Source organism: Bubalus bubalis, chromosome 15, assembly GCF_019923935.1.
Source record: "Bubalus bubalis isolate 160015118507 breed Murrah chromosome 15, NDDB_SH_1, whole genome shotgun sequence".
Lineage (NCBI taxonomy): Eukaryota > Metazoa > Chordata > Mammalia > Artiodactyla > Bovidae > Bubalus > Bubalus bubalis.
In genome coordinates this window covers 4,564,987-4,586,094 of record NC_059171.1, presented here as the reverse complement: position 1 = coordinate 4,586,094, position 21,108 = coordinate 4,564,987, and the positions used below count along the sequence as shown (strand labels likewise).

The 21,108-nt window shown below is 36.5% G+C and overlaps 1 protein-coding gene across 6 annotated transcripts in view; it reads right to left on the bottom strand.

The window, feature by feature from the left end:
* Positions 1–255: 255 nt before the first annotated feature.
* RALYL (RALY RNA binding protein like) overlaps positions 256–21,108 on the bottom strand; it is an 829,045-nt gene continuing 808,192 nt past the window's right edge. For all 6 annotated transcript variants that reach the window (XM_044928503.2, XM_025264974.3, XM_044928502.2 and 3 more), the window contains one exon: positions 256–1,236. In XM_044928503.2, coding sequence (XP_044784438.1) covers positions 1,219–1,236 — 18 coding nt within the window. In that variant the 3' untranslated portion in view covers positions 256–1,218. The remainder of the gene's footprint in view (positions 1,237–21,108) is intronic.

The window sequence follows — 21,108 nt, the reverse complement described above, 5'->3', positions numbered from 1 at the left end:
CTTTCTAGAAATATAAAGCATACTATTCCTTCAGTCATGGTTGAGAGCCCTCTGACTTTCTATTACATACCAAATTAATGTGCTCCAGAATATGTCATCCCATATAACATGTAGGCATATAGAACATGTAATCTGCATATTAATAAGGTTATGCTGCTTTCATTATTGCACTGATTTTGTGACATTACAAATGACTTAAAAATTCAAACTGAGTATTAAAACTAAATGCACCCCAAAAGAAAGATACACACCAACTTTGTTTTAAAAGAAGCAGTATTTATTAAGAAATTATACACTTAATTCTCCTAGTCTGTGAAGATGGTTTCTTCCATTTCCACAGCACAAGACAACAGCTAAGGGCATTTGGAAAACACTTGCAATGCCAGGGAATGGAGAATCCTTAGTAATAGGAGATGGAATGAAGTGATGTATGCACTAATTTGAACTTTTGGATCCAAAGGCAAAACAATCTTCCTTGCCAATCTAGTTCTCATCTGTATTGGCATTAAAATCCATCCATGGGATCTCCTACCCAGACTGAAATATTGGGTATTAATTGGATCATTTCAGTTCAGTTAAGCAGAGGATGCTCAATTTAATTACAGGTCAAACCAACAATCCTTTAACTATTGAATCACATCTGAAATATCTGCATTCTTTATTAATAAAAATGGTGCTTATTGAGGGCAGAAATACAATTTTTTAAGTATTTTATCATTATGATCTGAAGTACTTTAAACTATAAGTCAAAAATAAATTATAAAAACTAGCATACAATGTATCTTTTCTTACATGACATTGTTGGAAATAAGTTTTAAGTTTATAATTGCAATATCACCTGACTTTTATATATGATCAACAGTAAAACATGCTAATCATAAAAATAGCTTTTACAAATATACATTTGTATACAGTGTCTCCCTTACCATTCATAAATGTCCTTCACATTTTAAGACTTTTAAGACTTAAAAAAAAAACATAATTAGCAAAGGGAAGAACACATTTACAATCTAAACCATAAAAACCTGACAATTATACAGCTTAGAACATAGAAGAAATGGAATTTCTAAAATTGAACAATACTGTCCATTTTATTTATTTGGGTTTTTATAAATTGAACCGAAGATGCTGTTATCCTGTAGGAAACCTCCTTTCACATTTCTGGGGGTTTTCACAGTTTCTCTTTTCTGCTTTGATGGCATCATTCATTACTTTAAATCACTTTATCTGTAGAAACTGAGAAAGAAAAATTATTTAAAATACAGAAATTTTTATTTCATTGCTGATAGCATGCAAAGATATATAAGTTAGATTTTAAGGCTTAATGAGGCAAAAGACAAAAGGAGTCTTAGATCTCTAGGATAAATACTTCTGAGAAGCTTTAAGTTCTCAGATCCTTTGTTGTATACAACACTAAAATTATTTATGTTTGTAGCATGAAATGATTTTTTTTTTTTAAATCCAGTTGATTTACTGATTGAGACCAACAATTATTTTTCAATTATTTGTCACGGTCAGAAGAGAACCACAAGTAGATCTAGGCTAAGAGGTCTGAGCTGCTCAGGACCCTTTATTGCCCCTAAAGAGTGAACATGGAGCATTTTTCACCTGGAAAAGGCTTTTAAGAGCGCATTCCTAAGCCTCATATTCCTAGGATAGGAGAAAAAAATCAATGCAGGGATCTGATCTGAGTTACGCAATGTTGGTTACTAAAGAAGGAATCTAGAGGCAGGAAGGACAGTGAAAGACTCGGGGTGCAACCATGAGCCAGGAAACCATTTAAGAGTGAAAATTCAATTGGCTGAAGAACTGAATTGAGAAATTGAATATGAATATGGAGATAAAATAATGCAAGACTATTTAGCCTAGTGGAGAGGGCAATTATTTATTCTACTATCAAGTTTGAGGTCTTTCTGTTCAGGTAAAATATATAACTAAACCCACTATCCATCAACTTCAAAGATTTTTTTGGTGTTAGATGGGAAACCTATGTCTTAGAGTCAAAGACAAGCAAATCAATTAGGATGGGAGTTGCTGTTGAGTGGAACATCATACATCTGTTATCAATATACCTAGCAGTGCTCCTGGTTATCAATCCCAGGGGAGAACTCCAAACATTTTTGTCTTGGTATTGTGGTATCAAGGTTGTCAAGCAAAACCTGATATGATCAAGCTTTGGATGGGATGACCCTTTACAGCTCTAACCGTATGGTGCTGGTCCCTACGGTTAGTGAGTCTCCCTGAGAGTGGATGGAGGGTAAATTATCTACGTGTATCCCCGCTGCTGCCTGAAAATGACCCGGAGCCCACCCTCATGGAGTCCGAAATGCTAGAAGATAGATGCATGTCCGAGGACCACTGCTTTACACCCTTAAGCAGAACAAAGGAACACTTATTTAACTTAAAACCAGAAATGTATTGGGTTGGCCAAAAAGTTCATTCATTCATTTCCCCCCTCCCCCCCTCCTGCTGTAAGCTGGCTCTAGTTGCCTTTCATTGCCTTTAACTTCATTGGAAACAATTTTGTTAGACTGTATTGTGACAGCTGGGATATCATTGTGCATTAAAAAAAAAAACAACTGTATCAAAACTGGTGAATTTTTTTGTGTAGCCATTTTAATATTGAAGATGAAAAAATAAAGCAGCATTTCTGGCATATTATCCTTTATTATTGCAAGAATGTTAAAAATGCAACTGAAATGCAAGAAAAAAACTTGTGCAGTGTATAGAGATGGTTCTGTGACTGATCAAACCATGTCAAAAGTGGTTTGTGACATCTTGTGCTTGAGATTTCTTGCTGGACGATGCTCTAAGGTCAAGGAGACCAGTTGAAGCTGACAGCTATCAAATTGAGACATTCATTGAGAACAATCAAAGTTACACCACAGGGCAGATAGCCAGCATACTCAAAGTATAGCTGAAAAGCATTTGCATCAGCTTTGTATGTTAATCACTTTGATGTTTGGGTTTCACATAAGTTAAGCAAAAAAACCCTTCTTGACAGAATTTCCATATATGATTCTCTATTGAAACGTAACGAAAATGTTCCATTTTTGAAACTAATTGTGGCAGGTGATGAAAAGTGGATACTGTACAATAATGTGGAATGGACGAGATCATGGGACAAGCCAAGTGAACCACCACCAACCACATCAAAGGCAGGTTTTCATCCAAAGAAGGTAATGTTGTGAGTATGGTGGAATTGGAAGGGAGTCCTCTATTTTGAGCTCCTTCCAGAAAGCCAAACAATTAATTCCAACAAGTACACTCCCAATTAGACCAACTGAGAACATCACTCCATGAAAAGCATCCGGAGTTAGTCAACAGAAAATGCATACTCCTTCATCAGGATATTGTAAGACCACATGTTTCTTTGATGACCAGGGAAAAACCGTTACAGCTTGGCTGGGAAGTTCTGATTCATTTGCTGTATCAAGCAGACATGGCATCTTTGGATGTCTATTTATTTTGGTCTTTGCAAAATTCTCTTAAAGGAAAAACAATTTTAATTCTCTGGAAGATGATTCTTTGCTCAAAAAGATAAGTTTGGGGAAGATTTTGGAATTATGAAGTTGGCTGAAAAATGGCAGAAGGTAATGGAACCAAACAAAGTTCTTGATGAAAATGAAAAATGTGTCTCTTATTTTTACTTAAAAAAACCAAAGGAATGTTTTGGCCAGTCCAGTATTTCCGTACAAAGCTTTGAGGCTGACAAAAGCTTTGTGGGCTTTTTACTTCTTAGTAAGAAAATGTTGCAGACCAAAGCCCTATCTCATGAGGCTGAATGGGGGCTGGCAACTCACGCACACAGGCTGCTTTTCTGGTAGTTACTGACACCTATGAGTGGCCGGAGAACCCGGGAACTTGACCTTCTACTAAAGTTTTGAGGCCTGTGATACAGAGATAATGAAAAAGACTGACATAGCAGTTGAGGTGTTGAGAACGGCCCTGGACGTCGGCAGCTTTATGTCACGTGTCCAGTTAAGATCCCAGGCTGAAAGGAACTCAGGGAGCCTGGAAGGTATTTTCTCTTCTTTCGTGGGCATGTGCCTTTCACACTCAAGAGCTGATGTACGTCTCGAAGACTTTAGTTAACTGGATGTCATCTTCCTTAGTGAGGACATACCTTTTAGTTCTAGGAAGACTTAGAGTTGACTCGAATATGTTTACAGGAACAGAAATCATAGTATGTTATAATTTTTTTGTGTTATATTTTTGTGTTAAGAAAATGTGGTCTCCATATTATTTTGTGGTCTCCATTATATTATGTGGTCTCCATAATATTTTTGTGATAAGAAATCTGTGAACATTTGGTACTGTAAACATGTGTTATTTAAAGTAATTTAGTCAAAAAAAAAAAATAAGGTAATTTAGTCTATTAATGTGACAGCCGTATGATTTTGTCTTAGAATTTGCAGTTAAAAATTGAGACTTAATATTTCAGTTTTGTGATCTGCCTTATATCCATATCTTATATTCAAGTGTGATACTGGACAGTCTAAGAAAACTTTAGGGCATCATATATTTAACTTATTAGATTTTAAGAATTATTTAATTCTCAGAAAGATTTGTTAAACCAGACAATTAAAGTACTTAAAAACACGATACACAATATGTTAAATTTACAAGTGTCATTTACAACATTTAATTAATCAGGGACAATCATTTTTCAAAGAATTCTTGGAAGTACTTTGTAAAATTTGCTCTACTTATAAATATAATCCTAATAGTTAATACCTAACAATTTTCATTTTAAAGCTTTCATAAATTAAACAACTAAGAATAACAAAATATATACCCTTAATAATCTTTTCTCCAGTCAAAGCATAGAAAAAACTTATATCACCAGGAAAGAAACTGCACGGGTTAGGCTTAAGTGCATTTTAATATTTTGACATTCTCTCTCTCTCTGCTTCTTTCCCTTAGTCCCGCTTTTTCTTCTTATCTTCTTCCTCACACAATATACATTATATCCTTACTGATAAAATACATATGTATTTAAAAAAATTAAGACATCATTCTATGTGTTCTTTATGTAGTTCCAGGCTGTGTTCATTTATGTGAAAAGAGACAATGAAATCTTGAACTTAAGGGTCAAACTCAATGTGCTACTTTTTGTGTGGTGTAAAGACATTGTGTACATTTCTTATATACATGTATCAAAAATTATCCCTTATAAATGTGGAATGAATACCTTAATAAATAAATTTAAACTTAGCCTATAGAAGGATAAAAGTGAAAAGTGAAAGCTGCTCAGTCCTCTCTGACTCTTTGAGACCACATGGACTATACAGTCCATGGAATTCTCCAGGCCAGAATACCAGAGTGAGTAGCCTTTCCCTTCTCCAGGGGATCTTCCCTGACTCAGGGATGGAACTTAGGTCTCCCGCATTGCAGGCGGATTCTTTAGCAGCTGAGCCACAAAGGAAGCCCAAGAATACTGGAGTGGGTAGCCTACCCCTTCTCCAGCAGATCTTCCTGACCCAGGAATAGAACTGGGGTTTCCTGCATTGCAGGCAGATTCTTTTACAACTGAGCTATGACTGACTTGCAAGCTTAAGGCATTGTGGTTTGGGGGTTTTGACAGATGATTTATGTGTGCATGAGGCTATATGCTTGCATTGCACTCTTTCCTCCAAGACCTCCATTGATCACTTCATTATTACAGATGGAAGTAGCTTAAAATGCTGCAGTAGCTGTGTATGCAAAGTTTACTAATCGTGCTTCTTCAGGTTAAGTGATGGCAGATTACATGAAGTGGGTGTTATTAACCATATAGATACAAGGCATGAATATAATTCTCCTTATCTAAACCAACAGCAAAATATATTTACCCTGCTTTCCATAGAACTTGTAGTCTGAGAAAAGACTAGTTGTTTGCTTCTAAAGACATGGGAGAAAGGGAACAACTATGATATTCTTGCGGCCTTTTTCTCAAAAACGACTGTCACTTAAAGAGCTGATTTGTTTAGTATAATGTGAAACTAATTGTGCTTTCCTTCTGTTGAATAGTGGATAATTTATCTACTGGCTGTATAGGAGCTTGGATGCTTTTAAAATAAATTCTCCTGATGATGAATGCTTTTTCAACTCTTAGTGTCTCCTATTTCTGAAAAACAAGAAAAACAGCCACTCATGCGGGCTTAGTTTGTATTGAACCAAGCAATTTACTTCTATTCGACAAAGTTGAAAAGGAGAGTATTAATCTACAGGGAAAGCACATTTAATTTCGAACCTCATGAATTAATATATTTGAAATAAAATAAGTACAGCAATATGTTGCATAAATACACCTTATTTAAAACTCTACCACAAAAACATACTTTAAAGAAATAGTCTTTCGTTCATGTCAGAAATATTTTTTGAATTAAGATTATAATAAATAAATATAGATAATCTGTATTTCTATAAAAGCAAAAAAGTTAAAATAAAATGTGAGTAATGGAAGCTATATAACATTTTATGGAAAAGCAGTTCTCATGAGCAGGAATACTCTATATTTTTGTCACCACTAATCATGTTTACTGAGTAATTATTCAACCATCCACTTTTTATAAGCAATGTGAATACATCTGGCTTTTACAAATCCCTTATTACAACTGGGATCCAATTCAATCCAAATTTCTAAGTAATATAAACAGAATCCCAGCAGTGATTGTTTATTATAAATCAAAAGTTACCTTCGATTGATAAACTCTGGGGCCAAAATTGCATTATACTTCAAAATGAAAGAACCATAGCAGAAGATCCACAATCACATGAAAACCAAGAGGGTTGTGACTCACTGCTGCGTCTACAAATGAACGCAGCTGCTCTGCTATGTGAGCCTTAGAGGCTGACAGCCTCTAATCCTGGTGACAGGGGCTGGGTAGGATAATTAAATAGTAAACTCAGAAATCCCACTAGGGGATTAAAGGCAGAAAGGGAGTTTGAAGGGAGCTTGAGAGATGTTACAAGCTGGTACAGTTATTCTGGTGGGAGTTCTGCTTCAATTGTCTAACTACCGTCAAGCATTTAAGTTGGGTGCAACTGATGACCGACCTATAGCTCACGTTAACTCCAGTGATTCTCGGTAAGTCAAGACTCCGCTGGCCGTCTTCTGGCCGTGCTACCTGGTCACTCTTGCTGCTTCTTTCCTGTCTCCATCCCATTTCCTTCCTCCTTACTTGTTTTTACCTCCAATTCCTAACAGTTCAGCTTTATAATCCACACTCATTATTCTGTCCATATTCCCATATCTTTATCTTATGCTCCATCTGTCTTTCAACATTCATCAAAAAAGTATGACCTTGAGACAAAACCCTAGCTGTTTATATTATAGTGGTTCACAAATATCCAGATCCTTAGGCTTTATTTCATGCCAAATGGAAAGATGAAAAGAGTAGCAAAATCAATCATTTTCTATAAAATCATTGGATTTACTACAAAGGTAATGCTCAGATGTTTGATGTCCTCTCTTATAAAATGAAGAAAAATAGAAAGCAATATTATAAAACCATCAGAAAAGGAAAAAGAAAACAAGATTAATGTTAATTTAAATTTACCAAATCCAAATAACTTGTGTTCTTACAAATATTATAAAGTGACTGCCAAACTTATGACTTTCATATTTTAGTTTACGACACTGATGGCATAGATAAAATACAGTTTTTGATATTGAGTTGAAAATAACGTGCTGATGTAAAATGACAATTAAAAATGCCATTTTCTTTATGGATATTTGGTTTGGGACATGGCTTACTGTATGTGATTTCTAAAAAACTCTTTTCAGAGTTAATTGCATCATTTTGTATCTAATTGCTGCTGTCTCTAACAAATACATTAGCGCAGTAATGGTTTTTACATCTAGACACACAGATCATTTGTGTTTCTAGAGTCCACGTCATTTAATTGAAATCACAAATAATGAGCAATGGATACACTTACAGTAAGAGAAACAAGAATGTCTTACACTGTGTGGCATCTGAATTACTTACCCAAGACTCCCTTAATTTGTCCCAAGCAAGTTGATTGTGTTTGGGCTATTCTTAGTATCTGGGACTGGGTTAAGACGGGCATGGACAACAATCAATATAATAGATTTTATGTATATAGTGTGTGAAAGTTCATAGACCACTTTAAGTACGTTCCTGTTTGATTTTAATTACAAACCAGTGAGGTAGGTCATTGGGCAAGAATCATCCTCATATTAGTCACTTCTCCTTGGATCCGACAGTGAGCATCTTGACTAAATTGCTTTATTTGGGAGCCGTGCTTTTAGTAGCGTTCTATTCTGCCTAGTTGTGAGCAGGACAGTGGGGAGCCAGGTGTGTGCATGCTCAGTCGAGTCTGACTCTCTGGGACCCCATGGACTGTAGCCCGCCAAGCTCCTCTGTACGTGGGATCTTCCAGGCAAGAAAATTGGAGTGCCTTGCAGTTTCCTCCTCCAGGGGATCTTCCCAACCCAGGGATCGAACCCAATCTGCATTGCAGGCAGATTCAGACTGGGCATGATATTAATTTTAGCAGAGGTGATCTCAACTGGGATATGAAAATACACTGGTGTTGGAGGAGGAGCCAAGATGGCGGAGGAGTAGGACGGGGAGAACACTTTCTCCCCCACAAATTCATCAAAAGAGCATTTAAACGTCGAGTAAATTCCACAAAACAACTTCTGAATGCCAGCAGAGGACATCAGGCACCCAGAAAAGCAACCCAACTCTTTGAAAGGAGGTAGGGAAAAAATATAAAAGACAAAAAAGGAGACAAAAGAGGGAGGGATGGAGTTCCATCCCAGGAAGGGAGTCTTAAAAAGAGAGAAGTTTCCAAACACCAGGAAACCTTCTCACTGCCGAATCTGTGCCGAGCTTTGGAAGCACAGAGGGCAACATAACAGGGAGAAAAAAATAAATAAACAATTAAAAATCACAGATTGCGAGCCCTACGGTAACTCCCCCAGTGGAGAAGCAGCGCAGACGCCTGCACATGGCATTAACAAGCGGGGGCTGGGCAGGGAAGCGCGGCGCGGGCTGCGTCGCTTAGAGTAAGAATCTGGCCCAAATGTCCTGAGCGCTATCTGAGCGAAATAATTTGGGCTAGCAAACCAGACTGTGGGATATCTACCACGCGAAAAGCCAGCCCTAACCTAAGACACCGCCAGGCCCGTGCACGGAACAAAGGACTGAACAGAGATAGCCGGCTGCAGACCTTCTCCCTCCGGTGACAGGCAGCCAGAGCCGGAAGGGGGCAATCGCAGCCCCAGAGAGATGCTATCTATAAAACTGTAAGCAGGCTTCTTTGCTAACTAAAACTTCTTGGGGGTCTGGATGGTCAACATCTGCCTGAGAAGGTGTGCCGGTTTTACACCCAGATAACCAAGTGGCGGGGAGGCGATAAGTCGCAGCATTGGCGCTTGCCAAATACCTCATCACCTGAGCTGCTCGGACCTGGGAAGAGCACAAAACGCAGGCCCAACCGAGTCTGCGCCTCTGAGGACTACCCGAGTGCCTGAACCTGAGCGGCTTGGACCTGGGAGCTCAGTCCAGGGCCGGCCTCTGATTGTTCCCGGCGGAACAACCTAGAGCCCGAGCAGTATGGGCAGGGAGGCTACACGCGCCGTGAGCGGGGGCAGACCCAGTGTGGCTGAGGCACTGCGAGCGCACGCCAGTGTTATCTGTTTGCAGCATCCCTCCCTCCCTCCCCACAGCGCGGCTGAACAAGTGAGCCTAAATTAAAAAAAAAAAAAAAAAGTGTCCTCCACCGTCCCCTTTGTGTCAGGGCGGGAACCAGACACTACAGAGGGAAACGCCTTGGAAGCTACAGGCCATAGATTAAAACCCTGTGGTTACTACGGACTACATAGGAAGGGGCCTATAGATCTTGAGAAATATAAGTCGGACCAAGAAACTAGCCAAAAATGAGCTGAACCCACAATACTCACAACAAAACCAGAGAAAGTCCTAGATATATTTTTACTATTTTTACGATCAATCTTTCTTTTTTTTTTAATTTTTTAAAAAAAAAATTTAAGTCCTCTATTGTCCTTTAATTTTCACTTTTATAACCTATTACTTTGCAAAAAAAAAAAAAAAAAAAAAGACCCTATTTTTTTTCTTCTTCAGCAAACTTCATATATATATTTTGTAATTTTTTGACCAGGTTTTTTTTTTCTTCTTCTTCTTTTCTTTAACATTGTATTTTTGAAATTCCAAACTCTACTCTAGATTTTTAATTTTAGCCTTTTGGTATATGTTATCAATTTTGTACCTATAGTTTTTTTTATAATTTCTGTGAATTTTTTTTCTCTGTTTCTTTCTCTTCTTCTTTTATATAACATCATATATCTGCAATTCCAAACTCTACTCAAGATTTTTAATTTATGCTTTTTGGTATTTGATATCAATTTTGTACCTGTATTTTCTTTATAATTTTTGCGACATTGTTTTTGTTGGTTTGTTTGTTTTCTCTCTTTATTTTTCTTCTTCTTTTTTTTAACATTGTATTTTTGAAATTCCAAACTCTACTCAAGATTTTTAATTTATGCTTTTTGGTATTTGATATCAATTTTGTACCTGTAGTTTCTTTATAATTTTTGTGACATTGTTTTAGTTGGTTTGTTTGTTTTCTCTCTTTATTTTTCTTCTTCTTTTTTTTTTAACATTGTATTTTTGAAATTCCAAACTCTACTCTAGATTTTTAATTTTTGCTTTTTGGTATTAGTTATCAATTTTGCACCTGTAGTTTCTTTATAATTTTCATGACCTTGTTTGTTTTTTCTCTCTTTCTTTTCCTTCTTCTTTTCATTAACATCACATTTTTGAAATTCCAAACTCTACTCTAGATTTTTAATTTTTGCTTTTATGTATTTGTTACCAATTTTATACCTTTAAGAACCCAATCTTCAGGACCCATTTTTCACTAGGGAGTGAGATTACTGGCTTGACTGCTTTCTCTCCACCAGGTTGCCTGTACCTCCTCCCTAACCCCTCTCTACTCTACCCAACTCTGTGAATTTCTGTGTGTTCCAAATGGTGGAGAACACTTAGGGAACTGATTACTGGCTGGATCTGTCTCCCTCCTTTTCATTTCCCCCTTTTATCCTTCTGGCCACCTCTGTCTCCTTCCTCCTTCTTCTCTTCTCTGTATAACTCTGTGAACATCTCTGAGCGGTCCAGTTGTGGAGTGCACATAAGGAAGTGACTACTGGCTAGCCCACTCTCTCCACTATTGATTCCACCTCATCTCATTTGAGTCACCTCTAACTCCCTCCTCCCTCTTCTCTTCTCCATGTAATGCTGTGAACCTCTCTGAGTGACCCTCACAGTAGAGAAACTTTTCATCTTCAATGTAGATGTTTTATCAACGGTGCTGTACAGAAGGGGAAGTTTTGAAACTACTGTAAAAATAAGACCGATAACTGGAAGTAGGAGGCTTAAGTCCAAACCCTGACTCCAGGGAACTCCTGACTCCAAGGAACATTAATTGACAGGAGCTCATCAAATGCCTCCATACCGACACTGAAACCAAGCACCACACAAGGGCCAACAAGTTCCAGGGCAAGACATACCAAGCAAATTCTCCAGCAACAAAGGAACACAGCCCTGAGCTTCAAGATACAGGCTGCCCAAAGTCACCCCAAAACCATAGACATCTCATAACTCATTACTGGACATTTCATTACACTCCAGAGAGAAGAAATACAGCTCCATCCACCAGAACATCAACACAAGCTTCCCTAACCAGGAAACCTTGACAAGCCACCTGTACAAACCCACACACAGCAAGAAAACACCACAATAAAGAGAACTCCACAAACTGCCAGAATACAGAAAGGACACCCCAAACGCAGCAATTTAAACAAGATGAAGAGACAGAGGAATACCCAGCAGATAAAGGAATAGGATAAATGCCCACCAAACCAAACAAAAGAGGAAGAGATAGGGAATCTACCTGATAAAGAATTCCGAATAATGATAGTGAAATTGATCCAAAATCTTGAAATTAAAATGGAATCACAGATAAATAGCCTGGAGGTAAGGATTGAGAAGATGCAAGAAAGGTTTATCAAGGACTTAGAAGAAATAAAAAAGAGTCAATATATAATGAATAATGCAATAAGTGAAATTAAAAACACTCTGGAGGCAACAAATAGTAGAATAACAGAGGCAGAAGATAGGATTAGTGAATTAGAAGATAGAATGGTAGAAATAAATGAATCAGAGAGGATAAAAGAAAAACGAATTAAAAGAAATGAGGACAATCTCAGAGACCTCCAGGACAATATTAAATGCTACAACATTCGAATCATAGGGGGTCCCAGAAGAAGAAGACAAAAAGAAAGACCATGAGAAAATACTTGAGGAGATAATAGTTGAAAACTTCCCTAAAATGGGGAAGGAAATAATCACCCAAGTCCAAGAAACCCAGAGAGTCCCAAACAGGATAAACCCAAGGCAAAACACCCCAAGACACACATTAATCAAATTAACAAAGATCAAACACAAAGAACAAATATTAAAAGCAGCAAGGGAAAAACAACAAATAACACACAAGGGAATACCCATAAGGATAACAGCTGATCTTTCAATAGAAACTCTTCAAGCCAGGAGGGAATGGCAAGACATACTTAAAATGATGAAAGAAAACAACCTACAGCCCAGATTATTGTACCCAGCAAGGATCTCATTCAAGTATGAAGGAGAAATCAAAAGTTTTTCAGACAAGCAAAAGCTGAGAGAATTCTGCACCACCAAACCAGCTCTCCAACAAATACTAAGGGATATTCTCTAGACAGGAAACACAAAAACGGTGTATAAATTCGAACCCAAAACAATAAAGTAAATGGCAACGGGATCATACTTATCAGTAATAACCTTAAATGTAAATGGGTTGAATGCCCCAACCAAAAGACAAAGACTGGCTGAATGGATACAAAAACAAGACCCCTACATATGTTGTCTACAAGAGACCCACCTCAAAACAGGGGACACATACAGACTGAAAGTGAAGGGCTGGAAAAAGATTTTCCATGCAAATAGGGACCAAAAGAAAGCAGGAGTAGCAATACTCATATCAGATAAAATAGACTTTAAAACAAAGGCTGTGAAAAGATAAAGAAGGTCACTACATAATGATCAAAGGATCAATCCAAGAAGAAGATATAACAATTATAAATATATATGCACCCAACACGGGAGCACCGCAGTATGTAAGACAAATGCTAACAAGTATGAAAGGAGAAATTAACAATAACACAATAATAGTGGGAGAATTTCATACCCCACTCACACCTATGGATAGATCAACTAAACAGAAAATTAACAAGGAAACACAAACTTTAAACCATACAATAGACCAGTTAGACCTAATTGATATCTATAGGACATTTCATCCCCAAACAATGAATTTCACCTTTTTCTCAAGCGCACATGGAACCTTCTCCAGGATAGATCACATCCTGGGCCATAAAGCTAGCCTTGGTAAATTCAAAAAAATTGAAATCATTCCAAGTATCTTTTCTGACCACAATGCAGTAAGATTAGATCTCAATTACAGGAGAAAAACTATTAAAAATTCCAACATATGGAGGCTGAACAACACGCTGCTGAATAACCAACAAATCACAGAAGAAATCAAAAAAGAAATCAAAATTTGCATAGAAATGAATGAAAATGAAAACACAACAACCCAAAACCTGTGGGACACAGTAAAAGCAGTCCTAAGGGGAAAGTTCATAGCAATACAGGCACACCTCAAGAAACAAGAAAAAAGTCAAATAAATAACCTAACTCTACACCTAAAGCAACTAGAAAAGGAAGAAATGAAGAACCCCAGGGTTAGTAGAAGGAAAGAAATCTTAAAACTTAGAGCAGAAATAAATGCAAAAGAAACAAAAGAGATCATAGCAAAAATCAACAAAACCAAAAGCTGGTTTTTTGAAAGGATAAATAAAATTGACAAACCATTAGCCAGACTCATCAAGAAACAAAGGGAGAAGAATCAAATAATTAGAAATGAAAATGGAGAGATCACAACAGACAACACAGAAATACAAAGGATCATAAGAGAGTACTATCAACAATTATATGCCAATAAAATGGACAACATGGAGGAAATGGACAAATTCTTAGAAAAGTACAACTTTCCAAAACTCGACCAGGAAGAAATAGAAAATCTTAACAGACCCATCACAAGCACGGACATTGAAACTGTAATCAAAAATCTTCCAGCAAACAAAAGCCCAGGTCCAGATGGCTTCACAGCTGAATTCTACCAAAAATTTAGAGAAGAGCTAACACCTATCCTGCTCAAACTCTTCCAGAAAATTGCAGAGGAAGTTAAATTTCCAAACTCATTCTATGAGGCCACCATCACCCTAATACCAAAACCTGACAAAGATCCCACAAAAAAAGAAAACTACAGGCCAATATCACTGATGAACATAGATGCAAAAATCCTTAACAAAATTCTAGCAATCAGAATCCAACAACACATTAAAAAGATCATACACCAGGACCAAGTGGGCTTTATCCCAGGGATGCAAGGATTCTTCAATATCCACAAATCAATCAATGTAATACACCACATTAACAAATTGAAAAATAAAAACCATATGATTATCTCAATAGATGCAGAGAAAGCCTTTGACAAAATTCAACATCCATTTATGATAAAAACTCTCCAGAAAGCAGGAATAGAAGGAACATACCTCAACATAATCAAAGCTATATATGACAAACCCACAGCAAACATTATCCTCAATGGTGAAAAATTGAAAGCATTTCCTCTAAAGTCAGGAACAAGACAAGGGTGCCCACTTTCACCATTACTATTCAACATAGTTTTGGAAGTTTTGGCCACAGCAATCAGAGAAGAAAAAGAAATAAAAGGAATCCAAATTGGAAAAGAAGAAGTAAAGCTCTCACTATTTGCAGATGACATGATCCTCTACATAGAAAACCCTAAAGACTCCACCAGAAAATTAGTAGAACGAATCAATGACTATAGTAAAGTTGCAGGATATAAACTCAACACCCAGAAATCCCTTGCATTCCTATACACTAATAATGAGAAAACAGAAAAAGAAATTAAGGAAACAATTCCATTCACCATTGCAACGGAAAGAATAAAATACTTAGGAATATATCTACCTAAAGAAACTAAAGACCTATATATAGAAAACTATAAAACACTGGTGAAAGAAATCAAAGAGGACACTAACAGATGGAGAAATATACCACGTTCATGGATTGGAAGAATCAATATAGTGAAAATGAGTATACTACCCAAAGCAATTTATAGATTCAATGCAATCCCTATCAAGCTACCAACAGTATTCTTCACAGAGCTAGAACAAATAATATCCCAATTTGTATGGAAATACAAAAAACCTTGAATAGCCAAAGCTATCTTGAGAAAGAAGAATGGAACTGGAGGAATCAACCTACCTGACTTCAGGCTCTACTACAAAGCCACAGTTATCAAGACAGTATGGTACTGGCACAAAGACAGAAATATAGATCAATGGAACAAAATAGAAAGCCCAGAGATAAATCCACGCACATATGGACACCTTATCTTTGACAAAGGAGGCAAGAATATACAATGGATTAAAGACAATCTCTTTAACAAGTGGTGTTGGGAAATCTGGTCAGTCACTTATAAAAGAATGAAACTAGAACACTAACACCATACACAAAAATAAACTCAAAATGGATTAATGATCTAAACGTAAGACCAGAAACTATAAAACTCCTAGAGGAGAACATAGGCAAAACTCTCCGACATACATCACAGCAGGATCCTCTATGACCCACCTCCCAGAATATTGGAAATAAAAGCAAAAATAAACAAATGGGACCTAATTAACCTTAAAAGCTTCTGCACATCAAAGGAAACTATTAGCAAGGTGAAAAGACAGCCTTCAGAATGGGAGAAGATAATAGCAAATGAAGCAACTGACAAACAACTAATCTCGAGAATATACAAGCAACTCCTACAGCTCAACTCCAGAAAAATAAATGACCCAATCAAAAAATGGGCCAAAGAACTAGATAGACATTTCTCCAAAGAAGACATACAGATGGCTAACAAACACATGAAAAGATGCTCAACATCACTCATTATCAGAGAAATGCAAATCAAAACCACTATGAGGTACCATTTCACACCAGTCAGAATGGCTGTGATCCAAAAGTCTACAAGTAATAAATGCTGGAGAGGGTGTGGAGAAAAGGGAACCCTCTTACACTGTTGGTGGGAATGCAAACTAGTACAGCCACTATGGAGAACAGTGTGGAGATTCCTTAAAAACTGGAAATAGAACTGCCTTATGATCCAGCAATCCCACTGCTGGGCATACACACTGAGGAAACCAGAAGGGAAAGAGACACGTGTACCCCAATGTTCATCGCAGCACTGTTTATAATAGCCAGCACATGGAAGCAACCTAGATGTCCATCAGCAGATGAATGGCTAAGAAAGCTGTGGTACATATACACAATGGAGTATTACTCAGCCATTAAAAAGAATACATTTGAATCAGTTCTAATGAGGTGGATGAAACTGGAGCTTATTATATATACAGAGTGAAGTAAGCCAGAAAGAAAAACACCAATACAGTATACTAATGCATATATATGGAATTTAGAAAGATGGTAACAATAACCCTGTGTATGAGACAGCAAAAGAGACACTGATGTATAGAACAGTCTTATGGACTCTGTGGGAGAGGGAGAGGGTGGGAAGATCTGGGAGAATGGCACTGAAACATGTAAAATATCATGTATGAAACGAGTTGCCAGTCCAGGTTCGATGGACGATACTGGATGCTTGGGGCTGGTGCACTGGGACGACCCAGAGGGATGGTATGGGGAGGGAGGGAGGAGGAGGGTTCAGGATGGGGAACACATGTATACCTGTGGCGGATTCATTTTGATGTTTGGCAAAACTAATACAGTTATGTAAAGTTTAAAAATAAAATAAAAGTAAAAAAAAAAAAAAAGAAAATACACTGGTGTTCTGATGGTGAGTTGGGTAAAAAAGACGGGATTACTGAGAAAGTACTAGGATTCGTATACAGCCTACCTTTCTCTGTTTGGATTTTTTTTTAAAAGTTCTGCCTTGGATTAATTCAAATCATTTAAATTAAAATCTTACTTTAGGCATCTGTCTAAAGGAGACCTTTTATGTAGTAAAAATACATTTGATTAAAAAAAAAGAATGTTTAATTTCAGAGTAAAATTATCTAATGTGGGTTACAAGTTTTACTTAAAATGTCTCTGTAAAAATTTAATTAAATACTGAAAAATAATTGCTGAATTATATGATTTACCAGAGCTTGAATGTTCTGTTACACAAAGTAACACATTAATATTTCTCTTAATTCTTTCAAAACTGTCCTCTGATACTTTCTGAAGATAATTATGATTGTGTTTTGGGCTCACTGACAATCATATTTGAGTAGCTGAATTGATAAATCATAGTAATCTTATTTGGCCCATAACTTGTATTTGATCATGCACTGATTTCTGATTTCTCATGCTAATTATATAGTGTCTTACCAACCATTAGTTACTCCCAATGCTGGTAAAAGATAATGATAATTTTAGGATAATACTCCAAATTGCTTAATTCCAATGCTAGAAGCCAAAAGCTGATTAATGCTGATAATTAAAGATTATTATGAACTTTGAAATTTTACACATTTTATTGCTTTCTATGGTTCTTTGAGTAACTGCTTTTGGCACACAAGAAGAAACATTTTAAAAATTATTTTATATATAACTTAAATGTGATTTAGAATTGATTGGTTTAGAGGTTGAAATTTAAAAGCCCTTAACAATAACATAGTTAATTCACAACCATTCAGAATAGCTAGGGAAAGGTTTTCATGGTCATTTAACAATTTTCATTTAATTAAATTTATTGTATATACTTGTCAAAAAATTAGAACATACTAAAATATCTTCAATTTTAAAATTGAGCAAAATTAATCTGAGAGAGCAAGTGAAATAGTAAAGTAAAAGAAATAATTATACTATTATTTTATTAATAAAGTGTTTTTATCAATATTTGAGAAATTCAGTTAGTTAAAAAATCTTAAGGTTTAAAGCTTTGGAATACTGTGAAAATACTCTTGGCACTCAAATTATGCTGGATCTAATACAATCCTGAATAATTCAGAGAGATCTCAGAGTCGTTGCCTGATTATTAAAAAATAAATCCCAGAATTGTGAAACAAGAAGGAGATATTGGGAACTGGACTTTGTCTTATAGGACAAATTTATATCACACCGCCTACTCGTGCCTTTTTGAAACAGGTTTTGGATACCAGCTCACTTACCTCTGTGTTCTTTTTAATACTATCAGAGAATGCAGAATTTAGAAATAGTATCAATTATAGGATCATTCTGGTACGGGTCAAGATAAATAAGAGCTTGGAGCATTTTAATTCAATAAATTGATGAAATAAGATAAGCTGAGTTCTGGAAGACTTCTGTAAACAAATGTGTCCCCAATTTTTATTGGAAATGATTTTTTCCTTTATAATTAGATTCCTCTAAGAAATCACACTTTATGGACCTGAACAGAAGGCAGTATCATCATCTGTTCATCGGCTTTGACTTTGGAAACCTAGGAAAGACTCATGACCACTAAACTGTGCCGTGTGTTAAAGAGGAAGGGCATTGCGTCTGCCTAGCTCTCTGTAATTATCACCTATACCTGGTGTTTATTGCTGAGTCATCCCTCTGTGCTATTATGGGGCATATAAATGCAATATCTCCTACAACTGCTATGTACATGTGAAACTATAAATGATTTCTATAGCATTTTACAAATGCACAAATCTTAATGGAGAGAAGTCTGAGGAAATAAGGAAAGAAAGTCACCTACCCGGGCTCTTACTGAAAGGGGTAAAATAAATCCAGTCCAGAATCGCACTGTGGCCCTTGTTTGAAGGCCAAACTGAAATAAATACGTGGTTTGGAATAAACATCAAAGAATAGGTGGCTCATGTCTGAGTTTAGGCAACAAGGTGCTCTCCGCACAAAACATCCTCTAAAAAATGAGTGTTCTTGTGTATACCTATGGCGGATTCATGTTGATACAATATTGTAAAGTTAAAAAATAAAATAACATAAATTTAAAAAAAAAGAAAAAAAAAAATGTGTTCTCAATGGGAGATGCTGGGAAAACAATGGCTCAGATGAAGTTTCAGACAGAATGTCCCCAATGACTTGCTGGTTTCTTCAGGCCTCAGAAGCTGCCTTTTGTCTAGTGGGGTTTTGGTAGATGAGTGCTCAGAAGCCAATAGAGAAGGCGTTTATGACACTATTCTGCAGATTCTCTATTTTTCTGCTAACAATGTAGGCAAATAAAAGAATACAGGAAATTGGCTTCTGAGTCACAAAGAAGAATTACGAATATTTACTTATTTGTACATAACCTTAAAACATTTTAAATAAATAAACTTTATTTAAGAGGGTCATAGATAATAGTATTTTGTAATTGGACTTCTGTATCATTTTTATTTTTATAGCACTATCAATGGCTACATAACTCTAAGGTGATAACAGCTTCCCATTATTAAATATTTTAGTGTAATCATTTCATTGGCTAAACCCATCTGAGTTGTGAAAAGAAGTAACCAATTTTATCTGAAGAAAATATTCCATAAGAAAATACTATATCTCATATAGGAAAGACATCAATTTTATGGTGAACGTCTTCAACCTAACTTATTTTCCTGCTGGGCTGGATGAAGCTCAGGCTGGAATCAAGATTGCTGGGAGAAATATCAATAACCTCAGGTTTGCAGATGACACCACCCTTATGGCAGAAAGTGAAGAAGAACTAAAGAGTCTCTTAATGAAGGTGAAAGAGGAGAGTGAAAAAGCTGGCCTAAAACTCAGCATTTAAATAACTAAGACCATAGCATTCAGTCCCATCATTTCACAGCAAACAGATGGAGAAAAACTAGAAACAGTGACAGACTTTATTTTCTTGGGCTCCAAAATCACTGTGAATGGTGACTGCATTCACAAAATTAAAAGATGTTTACTCCTTGGAAGAAAAGCTATGACAAAACTAAACAGTGTATTAAAAAGCAGAGATATCACTTTGTCGACAAAGGTCCTCTTAGTCAAAGCTATGGTTTTTCCAGTAGTTATGTATGGATGTGAGCACTGGACCATAATAAAGGCTAAGCATTGAAGAACTGATGTGTTCAAACTGTGGTGCTGAGAAGACTCTTGAGAGTCCCTTGGACTGCAAGGAGATCAAACCATTCAATCCTAAAGGAAATCAACCCTAAATATTAGTTGGAAGAACTGGTGCTGAAGCTAAAGCTCCAATACTTGGCCACCTGATGTGAAGAATCAACTCATTGGAAAAGACTCTGATGCTGGGAAAGATTGAGGGCAGGAGAAGCGGGTGACAGAGGATGAGATGGTTGGATGGCATCACTGACTCAATGGACATGAGTCTGAACAAGCTCCAGGAGATGGTAAAGGATGGGCCTGGCGTGCTGCAGTCCATGGAGTAGCAAAGAGTCGGACACGACTGAGCACTGAACAATTTACTTTCAGAAATAGTTACTTGATTTAGGGATAGTTCAAGGAAAAATGTCCTTGCTTAGCATTAGTATTTACAGAGTTCAAATGTGGCCTCAATGATTAGAAAATGAAATTAAGCTTAAATTTTAAGGCTATTTAAAATTCTGGATAAAATTTGAGACTGACTTCATAGTTATTACTTTTTATATAAATACCATGATAATTTAAGCTTTTTCAATTCATATTAACATTTTTCTTACAGTAAAAATTAAGAAAAAAATTTTAAAAGAGATGACATTGAGTGCTTTTTATAGGAAAAAAAATTGCAAATTTTGAGCACACAGAAAATCCAGAGGAATGAGATGCATCAAGGTATTTAAATGAGAAGGTATGCATGTGATTAAAAAGTATCAAATTCTGTAAAATTTGGCATACTCTCCTACTGTGAGCTAACAAGTCAATTTGCATGTAAAATTTCTGCCAATTTCAAGGAGAAAACTACAAGGCAGACGACTGTAGGAGGGTGATGGCCAATCAGAGTGTCATTCAGTCATCCTCACATCAAGCCCGGAGT